Source organism: Kwoniella newhampshirensis, chromosome 4 (genome assembly GCF_039105145.1).
Source record: "Kwoniella newhampshirensis strain CBS 13917 chromosome 4, whole genome shotgun sequence".
Taxonomy (NCBI): Eukaryota; Fungi; Basidiomycota; class Tremellomycetes; order Tremellales; family Cryptococcaceae; genus Kwoniella; species Kwoniella newhampshirensis.
In genome coordinates, this window is record NC_089958.1 from 664,606 (window position 1) to 683,089 (window position 18,484).

The window sequence follows — 18,484 nt, forward strand, 5'->3', positions numbered from 1 at the left end:
TGCTAGGAAACGTTGACGAGCGTGGTGGATGAAAGGGATGGTCAATGGTGAGAAAGATAGCTGTGAGCTGTTGATTCAATGCACGGTGAGGTAGCGTGTAATCTAGTCGTATCGTTGATACTATTGGGCTCTGGTCCTCGTTCTATGACTCTACAATACCGAAATACAACTTGAATGAGGAATACAGGAAGATGGAAGGATTGAAGGGTCAACAACCCAAAAGAGTTCAGTTCGAAACTGGAGAGCAACAATCAGCGATCAGAGCGTTTCAAATTGGTCCCGTTCAAGCTATCAACCATTCCCCACAGCCTTCGATGACATCTCGTTTCAGCCTGTCTATATACACAAGCCCTTTTGGTGGGGAACACATTCCTTCTGCACACAATGCATGACAACTACTTCAGGTCCCTTTATGAATGCATTAGACCTCGTCAGGAGCCAACATGACTGCGGAAATTATGGGACAAAATGTCAGCTCTGTGCCATTCCGCCTCTATGTTTTCCACTCACGCTCTGGCCTGACCTTGGCGTCGAACTCCTCAGAAGTGAGCTTGCCGAGGGCGAGAGTGGACTCCTTGAGACTGCAAAGACACGGTCAGCATCGCTCCGCGCTCGACAAGGTCCAGCAACTCACGTGAGACCCTCGTGATGAGCCTTTTTGGCGATCTTAGCCACATCTGGAATAGATATGGTCAGTATAATACATTATACCAGGCAGCACGTAAACGAACCATCGTAACCAAGAGTACTGTTCAAGCAGGTAGCACTGTGAAAGTGGTCGATCAGCGACGGGTTGGCTCTCAACGTCAATCATACTCACAGCATCAAACTCTCGTTCATAATCTTCTTGATCTTCTCCTCGTTCGCTTTGATTCCAACGACACAGTTCTTGGTGAAACTCCTGGATCCGTCGGCCAATAATCTGATGCTTTGGAGGAGGTTCTTGATCAGGACAGGCTTGAAGACGTTCAGCTCGAATTGACCGTAAGAACCGGCGACAGAGATAGTGGTGTTGTTCCCCATAACCTGAGCAGCCACCATCGTGAGGGCCTCACATTGCGTCGGGTTGACCCTGAGGTATGTCAGCTGGGCCGACTCGCATCATCTGGTGGAACGCTGGATAGCTCACTTTCCAGGCATGATAGAGGATCCGGGCTCGTTCTCAGGCAACTCAAGCTCACCGAGACCACATCGAGGACCAGACCCAAGGAATCGGATATCGTTGGCGATTTTCATGAGAGAAACAGCAACGACGTTCAGAGCTCCGGAAGCCTCCACGATGGCGTCGTGAGCGGCAAGAGCCTCGAACTATGACAGAAGAGGCGCTCAGCTGAGCTGCCCGCATCTCATTGACATTGAGCGAGGCTCACCTTGTTTGGGGCGGTGAGGAATTCGTATCCGGTGAGCTTGGAAATCTCAGCAGCGACCTTCTCGTCAAAGCCCTTCTTGGTGTTGAGACCCTGATTGAGATGTCGGGTCAGCTTGTTGCCCGACCTCCACAGAAAAAGCTCACAGTGCCGACAGCAGTACCACCCTGAGCCAAGTAGCTCAAGTTCTTCAAAGTCGCCTTCACTCGTCCAATACCCCTCTCGACCTGAGTGACGTAACCAGAGAACTCCTGACCAAGAGTCAAGGGAGTAGCATCCTGCAAGTGGGTTCGACCAATCTTGATGATGTTCTCAAACGACTTTCGCTTGTCCTCGAGAGCGTCGTGGAGCTCTTCCAAAGCGGGGATCAAGGATGCGTTGATCTCAACAACGGCAGCGACGTGCATGGCGGTGGGGAAACTGGGAGATAATTTTGATTGTCAGGCTAAGCTTTTCGAAATGGGACCTGGGAGAGGGAGACATACGTATCGTTCGAAGATTGACTCATGTTCACGTGGTCGTTGGGGTGCACAGGCTTCTTGCTTCCCAGCTCCCCTCCCATGAGCTCGATAGCCCTGTTGGAGATGACCTCGTTGACGTTCATGTTGGTCTGAGTTCCAGAACCGGTCTGGAAGACGACCAAGGGGAATTCGTCGATGAGTTTACCGGAGATCACCTCATCAGCGGCTTTGCCGATGTTGTCTGCGATCTCGGTTGGGAGACCATAGGTCCTGTTGACGTTGGCAGCGGCCTTCTTGAGGACACCAAAGGCTTTGATCAAGGGTGGGGGCATTCGCTCCGTAGGGCCACCTGAGAAGTATGAGTCAGTCAAAACCGCTGTGCGATCTCGCTCGCTCAAAACACTAGGTACAGGTAGAGAGATGACACGCACCAATGTCAAAGTTCATGAGACTTCGTTGGGTCTGAGCTCCCCAATATCTATCAGCGGGAACATTGAGGTCACCGAAAGTGTCCTTCTCCTTCCTGTACTTTTGTTCGGCCATGATGAGTGACGAAGATGCGAAAGATCGTTGAGAAGCGAGGACTGTTCGGCGAGCAGAGAGCTGGTGGCGTGGGGTGAATGCACAGGGGTATCGGACAGGATGTGAGGAGAGCGGAAGAGAAAGAAGAACAACAATATCGATATCAGCTTTGGGATGTCCGGTTACTTTAGGTCTGATGAACCCGTGAGGTCGGGCAATCTGCTCCATCTCCTCCTGTCTGCAAACAGACCACTCACGCTAGTAGCCGTTCGAAGCGCAGTACGGGTCAACATCCGGGATTGGTCTGATCGATGTGCGGAGACAGGACGAACAGTGTTCCAAAAGCAGATCATCTTATTGACTGAGCTTGTCCCAGGTCGTTGACTTTTGGTTGGCAGCATATGCATTCTCCCGGCTTTGGTCGGCCGACATATCGGAGAAGATCGGAGGGGTATGAAAGGACAGACAAATGACGTGGCTTTTCTTCTGCGATGTTTCACGTGACTTTATGACTCTGAAAGATCAAGACGCGACTGCCCATGGCGTGCCTGACCCATGTTTTTCTTCCCTGCTCATGTTCTCGTTTTTCATCGCGTAGAAAAGCAAGTTTGATACATCATCATACATCTCTTCTTCTGCATCATCACACGCATATCTGTCACACCTCGTTTCTTGTTGCTTTGCAGTGTTTCGAGAGTGCATTATACGTCTCTTGTTACCTGCTCGCCATGTCCAAGTGAGCCGATTCGTTTCGCTTCGAACAGTACAAGACGGATAGCTGACCCTTTTCCCGATTAGACCGACCGTGCACAGGACATATGGTAGACTCCCAGTTCGGTCATCTTCCTCTTTGTTCGACACTTCATCCCCTCCACCGCCTGACTTGGCATTCCATGTTGGTCGATCCTCCACTCCTCCTTCGTCATCTCGCCTGGAGAGTCCTCCACCTTGCTCGCCTTCGCCTGTTCGGGGACCGGTGCTCAAATCCAGATCCTCGTCACCTTTGTTCCTCCCGCACGACGATGACGACGAAGACGAAGTCATAGGCCAAGAGAACGTGAAACCTCCTTCATCTGCAGAGACCGTGTCGTTCAACAAGAAAGCGCGTATATCATTGATTGGAAAACCAAAATTCGCCAAGACAGCGGTCCAATCCACGCTGAAAGGCTTCTTCACTCCTATTCCGCAGAAGCGTAAACGTCCCCTACAGCCTGCGACTACAGTATCGGCTCCTCGGTCCACCCAGCACACATCCAGCTCTTCAACTCAGGCCGGTCCCTCGTCCTCCAGCAGAGCTGTCTCTGCGACCTCAACGACGAAACACAATCCTCTTACCCAGCTGCATCTGACCCATCTTCCCCTGCTTCACACATGTCCAGATTGCTCCATGTCCTACATGCGAGGAGGAGAAGACGATTCCATACACATCGCTCACCATTCCAAAGTCTTGCGAGGGATCCCATGGGAGGGTCTAGGCAAAGCAAAAGGGAAGGGGAAAAGCTCGGCCGGGGAGACAGGATGGAAGGTGATCGAGGAAGGTGTGGAATTTGGACCGAGAAGTAGTCCAGGGCACCGCAGGGCCAAAGGCAGGATAGTGATGCTTGACGGGAGCTTTGGTGGTGCAAAGGTGAGTCGTGGTATGAACCGGACAGCTCCACGCTCCTGAATCAATCCCGAAGCCGAAGCTGACATACCTATGACCATGACTCAATAGCTCGACGAGATCTTGTGCACTGTAGACCTCGTCCTTTCCTCTCCACCTCTTCCCCCTGCAATACTTGATCAATGCAAGATCTTCGTCTTCCTGACTTCTTCTCCTGCTCCCCCACCTTCCTCTTCCACCGCCAAACGGCCCCGTCTGGACGTGTCCAGCCTGAAGGTCTCCTCGTCGTCGTCAGTTGGCAAAGAAAGGATTGTCAGCGTCGTGGTTGCTCAAGGAATCAAGTTCGCCATGAGAGTATTGAGTGACGGGGAGAGTGTAGCAGGTGGGGTGGAAAGTGGTGGATTTGGGAGCGTGACTTGCGAGTGAGTTTTCGACACTGTTAACAACAAGATCTCGATGTTCTCAGATATCGATCAATTGCATTACTGATCACAGTTCGCGCTCACATAGTCCGCAACCATTACCTACTCCGCTCGGTATCCATCGTCTATACACTTCGCCACTCTATCGTTCTCACGGACTCTCGTATCACCTACTCAATGCCGCTTCCCAGAATACGATATATGGATGTACGTTCTCTCCGATAAAGGGAGAGGTGGCATTTTCACAACCGACAGAAAGTGGAAGGAGCGTCATGGAGAAATGGGGCAAAGGCGAAGTTAGAGTTTTCATTGATGATGAGAGACAGCTTTGAGCTTGGGCATGGGAGTCAACGACCGGGTTGTGAATAGGTCTCATATTGGTCCACTGGATGAAAGGTGCGAAAATGGGGTCGAGGGAGAGGGAAGGTACTGTATAGTAGATGGCTTTTTGATACCGCTTTGCCAAGACACGGTATGAGGGCTTGCCCAGCTGAGTAATCTCTTTGCAGCTTGCCACTATAATATGACGATACAGACCACAATGCAACGACATGATCAGTCAAAACCCTCCACAACAGACATCAAACAACACAAGCAATCACAATATACCACGATAAGGCTACACTATCCTTCCTTCTTTCTATGTTCCCGTACGTCTGCGTTCCTTGCTACAGGCCACACGTTCCACCGTCCAATCCCATTCCCAACACTGCTGCTCCTCCGATTTCAAACCCTCGGGACTACCTACATCTCCTCGTTGTCCAGCTTCCTCTTTACGCCCTCTCGAAGGTTCACTACCATCCTATGGAGCACTACTTCTTGTATGAACGGCCACTCGAGTGGGAATTGGAGCGTCGTACCCCTTTCGAATCAGTGACAAATCGAGTAAAGAAAAAGCGCCTTGATCAATCCGAGTAATTGGTTCTGAATCTGGGTAACTTCCTTCAGTATACGGCCAATAGTCCTCTGCAATTGTTGAAATGACTTGCGTGCATTCGTTCATCCTTCCGGTGATTTACTTGTCAGTGTTTAGCTAAAGTTCCGAAGGCACGGATGCACACCTCTCTAATCGCCTGGCAAATCGTCTTCAAATCTTCATATTGCGCTTGTACTGGTCATGGGCGTCTCAGCGTCAGGATGACTTCGTCAGGATTGAGGTATCTTTACGGATCTTTCAGACTTACAAACGTCGATTTCTTCGATCTGCTTCTGGGCGTTTGCGAGAAGGTTTCGGTCCTTTATTGGGACTATCGGTACCTATCCAGATCTCGCAACATCAATGACAATGTCGAGCGATTGGAGGGCCGTTGTACTGCTCACCTCCGTACACCATTCTGCGATGCTGATCAATAAGGTGTCTAGACTTGCGTTAGGGTCTTGCACTCTTCTCTGCAGCTTCTCGTACGCTTCATGGCAAGTGTCAATCTGCGGATCGAGCAATCGATCAAACGAAACTCACTCCATCCTATCATTGAGATGTCACGCGGGACTTGGAGCCCAGAGTTCCATTGAACAGGGCTCCTGATTGGTCCCCATTGGTCGAGGGGTTGTCGAGCAGGTGGAAATCCTGTCATCGTTGTCAAGGACTGGGTTGGAGGCGTCATTGTCGCCTGAAGCCATTCGAACAGTCGTTGCCGCTCTCGGGTGACTTGGCTCGACCGCAGATCGGTAAGTCTCCTTGGGACGAGCCGTCCAGACTGCCTCGATGTTGCTTGCGCTTCTTCAAGTTCTCTTGTTCGATCAGTTGTGAGATCACATAGGGTGCCGAGTCTCGCTTCGAATTCGAATTCGGCTTCAAACATATCCACCGGCAAGAACATCGAAGTACTAGGACTAGGTGCCGGATGAAGCCACTATGATGGACCTCACAACTATAAATCCCACAAGGCGCGACATCAAGGCCCAGACTCACCGATTGTTGCGGTGTCTTCGTTGACGATTCCAATGTTGCTGGATCGATTGTCGGTGATATCGCTCTGAGAGTAACCAGTCGGTTTGGAAGCTCCCTTCTTCCGGTAGCTTGCTCTTGAAGGTCAGACGTTGGGACGGGCAATTCTTTCGCCATGCTAACCTGATTCCCCTTGTTGTATCGTGGCCGCTTGGGCTTTGGAGCCTTGTCTTGGAGTGTTGGCTTCCTTGTGTGGCTCCTCTTTCGTCCTACCACTCTCCCCGTCCCCGTATCAAGTGCGAACTCCAACGGCTTCTGCAGCTCCTGATTTTCTTTTTCTGCTTCTTCATTTCTCAAGAACTCCTGGATCAGTTCTTCCCACGGGAAGGGTTGGACTTGAGCGGTGTGTTCAGAAGGTCGGGTTTCTTGTATTGTGGTCCGCTGAGGGACACTATTCATCGGGGGGTCGAGAGACGTCATCCTCGAACTCTGTGGCAGGCATTTTCTCTCATTGGCCACAAGACTTTTCGGTTGTTTGGGTGAAATGTTCCCACCAGGTTCTGATTTGATATCTTGGTCCGTCACTGCCAGATGCGACCGGGATGTTCCGGAAGGCCTGATACAACCAACCTCCTCAGGGTGATGCTCGACCTTCACATTGACGGGCAAAGGAGCCTCGAAAAAATGTTGCGAGGCGACAGCTGGACAGATTTTCGGGTTCTCTGATTCGCGCTGGGGACGAGTCTCCTTGAGCACTGGAAATCTCGGAGGCGAGTGTACAACCTTCATCTGACAAATATCCGTACCAAGTTCCGCTGCGGAATGGACCTGAATAGTCGGAAATCGCTCACTATCAAGGTCGCTAAGGGGTTCCAGGAGGGCTAGCGTCGTCGAAGAGGTGTCTTGGGTTTTTTTTGATTGTCCAAAAGATGGTATCTGGGTCACTTGACCAACGAATATGTCAGCCTCAGAGCTGCGAACAGAGACAATCCTCACAGGACACTGTATCCTTTTGCTCGGAAGGCAATTGAGGTTGATAGGTGACGCTATGAGGAGTGCTCAGGAACGCCAGAATGCCAGTAGCAGGACGGGACGGGGAAGACAGGACACAGGTTGTGTAGGAGAAAAGGGGGCAAGAGCAATCACTGTCAGTCGTAGATGACAAGGTGGATGAATCACTTGTACGCTGAGTGGCAACGAGAATGAAAGTCACACGCGCTCTTGCGGTTCCAGTTCTGTGGCGGATATTTACTGCTAAGGAGGCAGCAACAACCCAAGAGCATCGTTCAGGTAGCATTTCCGGTCATCATGTGCTTCTTTCTGTCAGTCAAAGCGGTCTGCAAATGAGTCCAGTCCCACTCAACGAGGTGGGAGTGTACTCACACCTTTCCTGCTCGGCTTTCCTTCAAGATATCGATCGTTGCAGCTATCTTGGAGAATCGGCTCCTACATTCTGCCAGTCGTCTGGAGTGGAGGTGACGACGCCAAAAACCCGTGGCTGGAGTTAGGCTTGCCAAGGTGCAAAGAAAGGCGTGTCAAACCGTGAGGCAAGGGAAAAGTGCATCTGAACGTGGTGACGCACTTTTGTCGGCAACCCGCAACAAGCCAGAAGACGTGCATACTACCACCACCTGTACCATCCTCGTTGACCTCGCTGTTGAGATCTCTTGCTTGTAAGTCTGGCTCATTCTATACACACAACTGGACTTGACATATTCAACAACAACAACAACAATAACAATCCTGTAGTATAAGACACTTGGCTCAAATCACTCGCTCTCTCACACACGTCTCTCACCACCTCACGCTTTACGCATCGCTTCAGTCCCCATTGCCAGGTCTTGACGGGCCCTGCCATCTCGACGCTTTCCTGATTGTCATCTCTCACTCATAATTGCTCACACACTGTTGAACAGTTTAACTCCTGCCCTCTGTCTTCCTCAACAGACTCTTCCACCCACCCCTAAACATCACGGGATCTTCTCAATCCCTCTGTCTTCTGCTGTACTACAACCACAGTCAACCTTCAAGATGGCAATGGACGGCGACCTCATTGCTCTCGTCAACAAGCTTCAAGACACATTCAACGCCATTGGCGGTGACTCTGTCGACCTGCCTCAGATAGTGGTAGTTGGCTCCCAATCAAGCGGTAAATCATCTGTCTTGGAGACTATCGTAGGACGCGATTTCCTTCCTCGTGGAAGCGGCATTGTCACTCGACGACCACTCGTTCTTCAACTCATTCACACGCCCGACTCGTCTTCCTCCGGTGGCAGTGGTGGTGGTGGTCTTTCCGCTTCCAATCACTCTGCACCTACCCTAAGACGATCACCTAAGATTGGTGGAGATGATGATGGATATCTACCTACTTTGGAGTCGACGCCAACAGCCGGAGCCGGAGTTATGAGACCTGGTGGGAGGAGTATGGGGAGTAACACGGGTGCAGCTTACGCAGAGTTTCTGCATCTCAACAGGAGATTCACGGATTTTGAGGAGATCAGGAAGGAAATTGAGGCGGAGACTTACAGAGTCGCAGGACAGAACAAGGTGAGTCCTATAATTGCTCCTGTAATTTTGGATTACTAACAAGAATCCTGTCTAGGGCGTATCAAAACTCCCTATCAACCTCAAGATCTACGGTCCCGGCGTGCTAAACCTCACTTTGGTAGATCTTCCGGGTTTGACAAAGGTTCCTGTCGGAGACCAGCCGACCGATATCGAAAGGCAGATCAAAAACCTCGTCCTTGACTACATCTCTAAACCCAATGCGTGAGTTCTTCCTTCTCGCAGTTGCAAGACGGTTCTAATGCACGACTCCAGGGTTATCCTCGCCGTGTCTCCTGCCAATGTTGACTTGGCCAACTCGGACGCTCTCAAGCTCGCGAGGACCGTAGATCCACGCGGGTTGCGAACTCTTGGAGTGCTCACCAAGCTTGATCTTATGGATGCCGGCACCAACGCCCTCGACATTTTGACTGGTCGAACATACCCTCTGAAACTTGGATTCGTCGGAGTCGTGAACCGAAGTCAACAGGATATCATGCAGGATGTACCTATGGAGGACGCGAGGCAAAAGGAAGAGGACTTCTTCAAGCAACATCCTGTGTACAGGAATATTGCTCATCGATGCGGGACAAAGTACCTTGCAAAGACGCTCAATGCAGTGAGTGCGGATGAATGGTGTGCGATAATACCGCACGTACTGACTGGTGGAGTAGGTGTTAATGAACCACATCCGAGAGAAACTGCCGGACATGAAGGCGAGATTGAATACGTTGATGGGTCAGACGCAACAAGAGCTGAATGCATTTGGCGATGCAACTTTCCTTGGGGAACAACACCGGGTACGTCCTGCGTTCGATATGCCCTCTTGTTCGCGGTCGCTTGCTTACTATCCAACAGGGCTCGCTCATCCTCAAACTAATGACCGAATTTTCGAAAGATTTTGTCTCTTCGATCGACGGAACATCTCTCGAGATCTCGACCAAAGAGCTTTCCGGCGGCGCTAGGATCTATTACATCTTCAATGAAGTTTTCGGACACGCTTTGCAGAACATTGACCCTACTCAGAACCTTTCATTGTCCGATATTCGAACGGCAATCCGTAACTCCACAGGACCCCGACCGAGTCTTTTCGTACCTGAAGTTGCCTTTGATCTGCTGGTCAAGCCTCAGATCAAATTACTTGAACCACCTAGTTTGCGTTGTGTGGAATTAGTATACGAAGAATTAATGAAGATCTGTCATAACTGTACTAGTCCCGTGAGTTTTTTCCCCTTCGTCAAGATTCGTTGGCTTATACTGACCCATCTATGGCAGGAACTTCAACGCTTCCCGCGGCTGCTAACTCAACTGATCGAGGCTGTCTCAGAGCTCCTGAGAGAGAGACTTGGTCCCACCTCGGACTACGTGTCTAGCTTGATCCAGATCCAGGCTGCCTACATCAACACCAACCATCCGGACTTTGTCGCCGGTTCAGCAGCAATTGCGCGAGAAGGCGCTCCAAGTTCTTCCCAAATGGCCCGGGTGAGTGCATCACATCAATGCAATAACTCAAGGCTGACACCGACCATAGATCCCGTCGCAAGCCAGCTCTCCCGATGATGAGGATGAATCAGCGTCTTCCGATGGTGCTGGGTCTGCTCCACCCAACGGTGCTCCCCTAATCAACCATCACCCACGATCAGCATCTACGTCGGTCCCTGACATCCGCCGACCCCCTGTGAAAAACTTGCTCAATGAGCAGATTCCCAAATCGAGACAGCATCAGCGGACGGCGTCCGGTACTACACCCAACAATGGCCTCCGACCTCACGGTGGTTCTGCTTCGGTGTCAGGCACCTCTCCTCATACCGCCAAAGATACGTTCTTGAACTACTTTTTCGGGAATGGCGGGGAAGCTCCTGTGCAACACACCCTTTCTGAACCTGGATCCAGCGATGGGAGATTACAGCAACAGAGGAACCAGCAACGATCAGCGCTGGGTTCAAGACAGACCCAACAACAATCTCAGAAGGACTTATTGCCTGACTTCGGAACCAAGCGCGCTGGCACGCGTTCTGGATTGGAAGGTGGATCATCGACGTACGATATGAGGAGCCTAGGGAAGCATATCGACGCAGTAAGTTGCACGTTGAATATCGACAGCAAAGACATCACGCTGATAATCGCGGTACCAGAACCCGTCCGATCAGCCATTCCAGCTCAGCCCTCGGGAAGAGATGGAGACGACCTTGATCAGATCATTGATTGCAAGCTACTTTGGGATCACGCGACAGACTATCGAGGATTTGGTGCCAAAGGCTATCATGCACTTGCTGGTGAGTTGACTTTGACTTGTCTACAAGAGCCGCAACTAACTCGATTATCTTCGTCTAGGTGAATTTCTCGCGTGATGCTATTCAACAACGGCTAGTCACCCAACTCTACAAACCTGATCTATTCGCGGAGTTGCTATTTGAGGATGAAGCGTTGGTCACTGAAAGGACTAGAGTCAAGGCGTTGCTGGACGCGTACAAGGAGGCGTTTAGAGTTTTGAGCGAGGTGTCTCTGAAGAGCACATAGTGTCGATGTAGAGCATGCATCCATTCACGTGCGGATAAGATGGAGGTATTCACGTCGATTGATGGGTGTCTTGGCTGGTCAGGATAATGTCACCAACTTCATTGCAGATCTTTAGGGTTCAAGAGTAAATAACCTTTTTGGGACGAGTTCCTGAGCAGCACCACCACCACCACCACCACTTTCACCTTCACCACTTAGATTCCAGGCCATCTACATCACCCTCTCGACTCCCTACATCTGCGTCCACACTCTCTTCAGACCAGTACGTCTTGGCTGCGTCCGCTGTCGATCATCTTGTCAGAATCGACTTCGAGCAGAAAACTGGAATAAAGAAGCTTGGACGATCACCTACCGGCAAAAGGAACCGGTTCGCAATCACTCGACAAGTTGTTGTTGATGCTGTCCGTCTGAAATCACATCAGTCCGCCCTACGATCTTTTCCCACTGTCTTCATTCTTTTCGCACTGCGCCAAGCATAGTTGCATATACTGTCACTCATTGAACAGTACAAACGGTCGTTTCCAGCATCATCGTCTACACCTCGACAAACCCTCGCTCAAGACTCTTCATCTGATACTTCTCAGCCTCACGCTTGAATCACCACTTTTACCCCCATATCGACACCATCCAATCTGTATGCCCGTCCAATTGCCCCCACGATGTTATCAATCCCCTTCTCACACCATCGTCTGACCAAACCATGGTTCATCCTATTCTGTCTCCTCATCTCGCTCTTGATCCTCTTCGCGCCATTTACCACTCACGGCGAGGAGACCCGACAGGTCCTCAAAGGGGTGATTGAGAAGGTCAAAACGAAAGCTGGGGAAGTCACGTCGGGCTCCACCGGTGGGCAACCGGTCTGGGATGAAGATGATGCCATGAGGTGGGTTGAGCTGTCTGTCTAACTCTTTGCGTCATATGAGGAGAAGTGAAGCTGATAATGTGACTTTGGAACAGAGAATGGGAGCTCAGGAGAGCGTTACAGCATGAAGGTGGGTCTTGTCCAACTGACAGTATACATTGTCTTTGACTTCTTTGGACGGCTGCTGATGACCCTTCGTCGATAGGCACCGGCGCGAGAATACAAGCCTTCCTGGATAAACTTCGTTCAGGTCAAGCTTTCACAGTATCTGTTATCGGTGGTAGTGGTAAGTCTGTCCGGTCATAGCCTGTGACCCCTCGACTTTGCTCTCACTCTTCTCAATGAGGCCACTTCCAGTCATGCTCGATCGAACTGACCATTTTTGCTCGCGTCACAGTGTCGAAAGGCCGAGGACTCTCCCCTCCTGCGAAACCTTTAGCACGGCGTCAACGAATCGACGAAGATCAGGAACTGTTAGACAACAGTGTTGAAAACAACGTCGATATAACGGAAGCGTTACCCGACGATCTATCCACGTCCACATCCTCAGATAGCCACCCTATCGCACCTCTCAGTCATCTAGGAGCGACGACCCTTTATTCACCAGACAATCTCCACGTGATGATATTTGACTGGCTGAACGAGAACTTTCCCCATCCCGAGAATAGGTTTGTGAATGGAGCACAGGGTGGTGTAGGTGCGGGATATTTCGGATGGTGCTTCAGTGAGTGTTGCGTCTGCCGCGTCTGCTTCTGAGTGTCATCCTAAGAGTCGTGCTCCGATGGTATCCGAGTCAAGGAGGAAGAGCTGATATCGACAATGTAGAGGAACATATACCTGAAGATTCGGATCTCATTTTGCTCGAACTCGGTATCAACGATCTTTTGGAGCAAGAGGTAGTCAGCTCGTATGAGCATCTTCTTCGAGGACTGTTGGAGCTAGACTCGCAACCTGCCATTATAAACATCGAGTGAGCTTCCTCAAGCAGCTCAAGTCCCCGATCTACGACACTGACATATTCCACGCCGCCATTGCAGAACCTTTACGACGCTCTTCCCAGCTCTAATATCTTCCTCAACATATCACCAAGACGTACTGTCCTTCTACGATGTCCCTTCGATAGCTATACGAGATGTCCTTGTGCCACGGATCTTGGCAGATCCAGAGAGACAAATGCCAAGGTGGTTCAGAACGGGAGACGATGTGGCCATGGGTGATCCTAAAGTGAGGGAGTTTGGAGGAGTCGCAGTGGATGTGATGCATGTGAGTCAGGACATGAGCGCCGTAGGGATGAGGCTGTCAGGAAGGTGACAGTGGCTGACGTGATTTTCCTTTCAATCTATGATCTATAGATCTCTGCGAAGGGTCACGCTCTCGCAGCAGGTCTGGTGATTCAATACCTACGGGATCAGCTTGATTCTTCGCCTTTGCCGGTCTCGAAAACTGGCGCTTTTAGACGCTTTGCCTCGAGCAGCGTACGCAGACCGACCTTGCGGGTCCTCGAAGTTCCAGCGGTGAGTTGACGGGTGTTTTGCTGCTCGTCATTGAAGCTGATATATGGTCTTTGTCATAGACCTCACTTACGGGTCAATTCAACCCCTTCGAGCCTGACGCGAAGCATGCTCCAGTCTGTCGATCTGAGAATTCGGGGAGAATGCATGGAAAGGTCTCAAGCCTGGTCGATGATTTCGGAGCAGGAGAAGTGAAGGGATTGCCGCTGGCAGAAGGTTCCCATGGTTGGTGAGTCTTCTCTCCGTCTCACCTCGGTGACGATTATAGCATATCAGAGACGTCGAAGAACGCGCTGAATGTAGTCATGTTCGATTCCAGGTCCCAGTGGTCATGGAAGGAGAAGCGATACATTGTTGCTCGTGAACCAGGTGCCATTGCGCTTTTCGACTTTGTGATATCCGAACCTATCCCTGTTCCTGTCTCAGGTACAGACGACAACGCCATCATAGAAGACGTCGTAGCTACCAAGGAAGAGATCGAAGTGGAGGCCGAGGAAGACGAGGGTGAGGAGGACGGGAATGAGGTTGCTGCCAGTCCTCGTACTGGGACCAGAGAAGGAGAAGGCGGATTCGACCCACCTCCATTGGCCATGCGTCCGGGAGGAGCATACAATGTGAAATCTAATACACATCAAGAACAAAGGCGACGTCGGTATACTCCCAAATCACATCGAAGGCGGGAAGCTCGTAAGGATGAACGACGGTGGATATCGGGACCTAATCAACCTCGGAGTAGGAAAGCGGATGGATCAGTATTGATAGGATATCAAAGGAGTGCAAAGTTGGGACTGGGGAGCGTGTGGTGCTGGGTCGATGATGACAGGATGCAGGGGACTCAAGTGGACGGATGGTGGAAGTTGGATAAGCGAAATATGGGCATGTGAGTATGTTTCCCTTGTTTCACAATTCGAGGCGAGGAATGCGCAAAGGCGAAGTTCTGGGACCAAGCGGAGTGAAGTGAAGCGCCATGACATGACATGACATGACAACAGTGACTGACAGATTCTTATCATTTCTTAGGGTGAAGGAAGTCGCGTCGGGCTTGGAACCTGGAAGACATACATTGCATTGTGAATTGCTACAACAGACATTAGATCCGGGAGGAGGGACCGAGTTCCGTTTGTTCGCGGTGATGCACGATTAGAAGGAGGGAGAAATTGTAGTGCCCGCTCAAAGTCGAACGGAGAAGGGAACATGGTGACAGATCATCGTGTGACGACCTGAAAGAGGGCGTAAGGTCGAAGATGTTACAGAGACCGGAGGGACCACAGACCGATCTTGGTGTGTTGAGTCACTGGCAGGATGGGGATGGACGATCAAACGTAACGCATTTTCTCGGTCGATCGCTCTCTCACTGTACTTGTAGACTAGAGGGATTACAAGTAGAATCTACTATATTCGAGATCTAGTGTTGTATCGGATATCGAGATGCGACATCTCGAAATGCATGGTGTATGTACAGTGCAGTTCAGTGCCGGTATAGTTTACATTTGAGTGACATGCGCAGAGATGGAAAGGCGAGGATCACTTCCAACCTTCTGCCACACGAACTCCTACCATCTTGATTATATCACCCACTTTTCTGACCAGATCGAGATGATTTGAGTTTCCTCCCATTTCGGTCTTGGCAGAGATATACCTCTCCACCATCTCGTTCCTTGCGCTGTCATCTAATGAATCGTTCTGGTCCTGGAGGGTGGAAATGAGGGAGAGAAGTGTCGTATTTTCCATGATGAGTGAGCGGGATTCGACTTTAGTGGCGCATTCCAACGAATGGGTGAGATGATCGCTCGCTTCGACTTATCATGTCGATATCGTCAGAATGGCACAGTCATTGACGACAACTGTTGCGTCCCTCAGGAAAACTTACAAAGTAATTCTGCCGATCCGTGATCAAGTGCCAATTCGAGCTTTGCCTTTCCTAGAGATAACGCTCCTCTCGCTATGACTTCTTGGTCACCAGACCCTAAAATCTGTATCATGTCAACCGGTCACAAGTCAGCAATTGCTCCTGTGTGCAGCTGTATGGACCATGAGAATCCTCCAAACCATTCACCTGTTCCCAAACCTGTTCTATCTCTCTTATCACCTTCGTAGCCATACCCATCCCTTCCATACTCAATAAGACCTCACAGAGCACTACCACGCCGAACCTGTACAATCCCCAGAGACCCAACTCGCTAGAAAGCTGGACAGCAGAAAGTACATGCGGGAGGATAGTGTGTGGTGGTGAAGAGGAAGATTGAAGTTTCGTAGCTTTCCGTAAGGAGGAACGGATCTCTTCTTGTACCAAAGTGATTTGACGCGAGATATGTCCTCTGCTTGCAGAGCGTGATGCGTCGAAATCACTCATTGAAGGGAGCTCCATAGAGGGCGGATGACCATTCTCTCGGGATGGTCCACCGGGACCCAGTCGGGATGAAGTTGAAGTTGCCTTTGGAGCTTGGACAGCTGAGAGATATGCTAAGCACTCAGACTCATCACTGTGCAGAGTGTCAATGATCCGCTGATCTGATAGAGGCTGAAAGCTCACTTCATCGTGGCTCGTCTCTCGAGAATACCCCAAAGCAATCTCGCCCAACGGTGATATGCTGCGATGGACATGCCTTGCAAGGCTGTTTTATCGAGTAAGGTTGCTAGCGCCCCATCGTAATCTGCTTGGTCGGCTTTCTTCGTGAGACAAAAGTCGACATCAGCTACGTCCTTCGCTAGTCGAGTGAATCTCATGGCAGACCCACTCTCTGTGCTTGAGCCAAGGTAACTGTCATTTTTCCGTCATCCCATGGTGTCAAGTCATCAAACGCCAGTTCCTCGTGAAGCTCTGCCAGGACGTTCGAGCCTGCTTATCAGCGTTGGATCATCATGTGTCAACGTACCTAACATTCCCCACAATCCCGCTTGAGTAGCATGCCAAGCTGCCATGTCTAGTTTCTGACCGGTGCGCCACTGTTTTGCGCCTCTGTTTTCTTGGTCTCCCGTACTTTGTTCGACCTGTAGATCCTTGCCTAAAGCCGAATGGATCCGTCTGAAAGCCACATGGACGGGTTCGCCCTGCAAAGGGAACGACAAGTCAGCTAAATGGCTAGACAACGAGATCTGTCAATGCAAAAAAGGTCACAAACACACCATATCGAGAGCAGCTTTGACAGACCAGAGCTCATCCATTGGAGTAGATGCGTTGGCGAGACGCGTTCTTGGAATTTGACCTTGGTGTACACGGATGGTCTCGGTCGACGAAAACGCGACTGATTTTGTCTCGGTTTCCAGTCGCTGCGACAAGCTGAGCGGAAGAATTCAGTGGAAAGGAAGAGCCAAGGGACAGAGAAAGTATCCACCTGAGACAATGCTGGAGACAAACTTTGTCACCCGCAGTTCTCGCGACTCGAATTGCTTCGTCCACAGCCTATAATTTTGGTCAATGTTTCGGGCTGATTGTAGATATCTTTGCGCACTCACAGCCCGAGCTGATTCCAGTCCGCCGGTAGAATAATGGAAAGAAGCGATACTCAATAACGCATGTTGATGTTGCCCTCTTCCAGCGGATGGGAATTGATAATCGTAAAATCTGCGTAACGAAGCCAAAGCGTTCGAGTGATCACCAGAAGCATTCGCTGCTTGGTAGCTGGGAGGATACGAGGATCAATCAGAGCGCATCGTGGTGTACAGCTGGATCAACGCACTCTTGCATGGCCTTGATCCGCTTATCCAGACTGTCTTCCATGCCCGACTTGCCTGATAGGACATGGTGAGCTCGGCGTACTGAGCCGTGAAAAGCAAGCGAAACGTGACTCACGATCTAACGACCACATGGTGACGGGCTTTGAGGGACCAGCCAAGTCTATTCCACACCATCTCGCGACCTCCCTAGCAAGGTGGCCTGTCTCATCGAAAGATAGTTTTCTGAGTGTATTGAGCAGATTACGGGAAAAAACTCCCAGCGGGGAATGCCTTTCCTGCGTGGAGCTTGCATCAGTGCGGACTGGCTTTGGCTTGACGGTCGAGCCCCACGTACGATTGGTTCTGGTAGCTCTGTAGGCTATATGAACATGATTAGCCTGGAAGGCGTGAGTGACAAGGTCGATACGGCTTACCTCGTCGTCATCACTGTGATTCAGTCGATCTCGCAGCTCCTTCTCCAAGCCTATGATGCCAAGTCATCAGCTAGTTCATCACAATGGGTGCAATGCTGAGCTCACGATCAAGGAAAGCACACCCATCGGCAACATTTCTAAAGTTGTCTCCCTACCACCACGATTGCACCTCAATGTCAATTCTCACATTCGACTTGCGAGCCGGCCGGTGAACTCACGAACTCTGTCAGCCAGCTTTTGTATTTCTCTGCGTGTTCCAGCTCCTCTTGAACAATCTGGCCTCTGCTTCGTGTCTTGTTGTTCCTCTTCAGAATATCGGTACTTTCGCTTCTCATCAAGGGATCAAGCTCGTCTCGTAAAGAAGGGAAAGTTGCCGGTTTACTCCCAACCTGAGACGGTGTTCAGAACGTCAACTAGCTCTGCCATTCGTACGTGTGGTGCACATACCTCCAATACCTCTCGTGCTATGATCCTGAGTACATTCGCCGTGAAGAGCTGCGAATACACTGGCAGGGGCTGACAGTCATCGTTCAACGGGAAGACTCGAACGATAATCCATCCCAGAGCTAGATGTAGGGGCAAGAGGGGCTCCGACAGGCCTCTACCTTGATTGGAAGGTTGTTTCGACTGTTTCCTGGGTGATGCCATCGTCATATGTGCTGTGAGTCGATCATTGGTAGGACCGTTGTAGGA

The 18,484-nt window shown here is 50.7% G+C and overlaps 6 protein-coding genes across 6 annotated transcripts; 3 read left to right on the forward strand and 3 right to left on the reverse strand.

Moving 5' to 3' along the window:
* Positions 1–421: 421 nt before the first annotated feature.
* IAR55_002232 (fumarate hydratase, mitochondrial) lies at positions 422–2,643 on the reverse strand (the record flags this gene model as incomplete). Its single annotated transcript, XM_066945349.1, has 11 exons — positions 422–447; positions 511–581; positions 635–677; positions 732–766; positions 821–1,072; positions 1,130–1,308; positions 1,371–1,460; positions 1,514–1,787; positions 1,853–2,177; positions 2,260–2,431; positions 2,608–2,643. The coding sequence occupies 11 exons, from the start codon at positions 2,641–2,643 to the stop codon at positions 422–424; spliced, it is 1,503 nt and encodes a 500-aa protein (XP_066804038.1).
* A 435-nt stretch (positions 2,644–3,078) lies between these two features.
* Positions 3,079–4,707, forward strand: IAR55_002233 (uncharacterized protein; the record flags this gene model as incomplete). Its single annotated transcript, XM_066945350.1, has 4 exons — positions 3,079–3,086; positions 3,149–3,977; positions 4,065–4,375; positions 4,464–4,707. 4 exons carry the CDS (start codon positions 3,079–3,081, stop codon positions 4,705–4,707), a joined length of 1,392 nt encoding a protein of 463 aa, XP_066804039.1.
* Positions 4,708–5,397: 690 nt separating this feature from the next.
* On the reverse strand, positions 5,398–7,052 carry IAR55_002234 (uncharacterized protein; the record flags this gene model as incomplete). Its single annotated transcript, XM_066945351.1, has 5 exons — positions 5,398–5,486; positions 5,560–5,632; positions 5,696–5,781; positions 5,835–6,228; positions 6,288–7,052. The coding sequence occupies 5 exons, from the start codon at positions 7,050–7,052 to the stop codon at positions 5,398–5,400; spliced, it is 1,407 nt and encodes a 468-aa protein (XP_066804040.1).
* Positions 7,053–8,294: 1,242 nt separating this feature from the next.
* Positions 8,295–11,327, forward strand: IAR55_002235 (uncharacterized protein; the record flags this gene model as incomplete). Its single annotated transcript, XM_066945352.1, has 9 exons — positions 8,295–8,810; positions 8,866–9,032; positions 9,084–9,426; positions 9,482–9,607; positions 9,666–10,025; positions 10,083–10,289; positions 10,339–10,884; positions 10,943–11,083; positions 11,142–11,327. 9 exons carry the CDS (start codon positions 8,295–8,297, stop codon positions 11,325–11,327), a joined length of 2,592 nt encoding a protein of 863 aa, XP_066804041.1.
* Positions 11,328–11,986: 659 nt separating this feature from the next.
* IAR55_002236 (uncharacterized protein) lies at positions 11,987–14,844 on the forward strand (the record flags this gene model as incomplete). Its single annotated transcript, XM_066945353.1, has 10 exons — positions 11,987–12,210; positions 12,285–12,319; positions 12,395–12,475; positions 12,587–12,913; positions 13,015–13,159; positions 13,227–13,452; positions 13,542–13,703; positions 13,763–13,929; positions 14,020–14,580; positions 14,721–14,844. The coding sequence occupies 10 exons, from the start codon at positions 11,987–11,989 to the stop codon at positions 14,842–14,844; spliced, it is 2,052 nt and encodes a 683-aa protein (XP_066804042.1).
* Positions 14,845–15,224: 380 nt separating this feature from the next.
* Positions 15,225–18,439, reverse strand: IAR55_002237 (uncharacterized protein; the record flags this gene model as incomplete). Its single annotated transcript, XM_066945354.1, has 16 exons — positions 15,225–15,499; positions 15,571–15,673; positions 15,757–16,183; positions 16,234–16,370; positions 16,439–16,521; positions 16,577–16,751; positions 16,827–16,980; positions 17,036–17,103; positions 17,157–17,322; positions 17,381–17,432; positions 17,494–17,653; positions 17,713–17,736; positions 17,792–17,841; positions 17,897–17,942; positions 18,010–18,180; positions 18,239–18,439. The coding sequence occupies 16 exons, from the start codon at positions 18,437–18,439 to the stop codon at positions 15,225–15,227; spliced, it is 2,292 nt and encodes a 763-aa protein (XP_066804043.1).
* Positions 18,440–18,484: the final 45 nt, after the last annotated feature.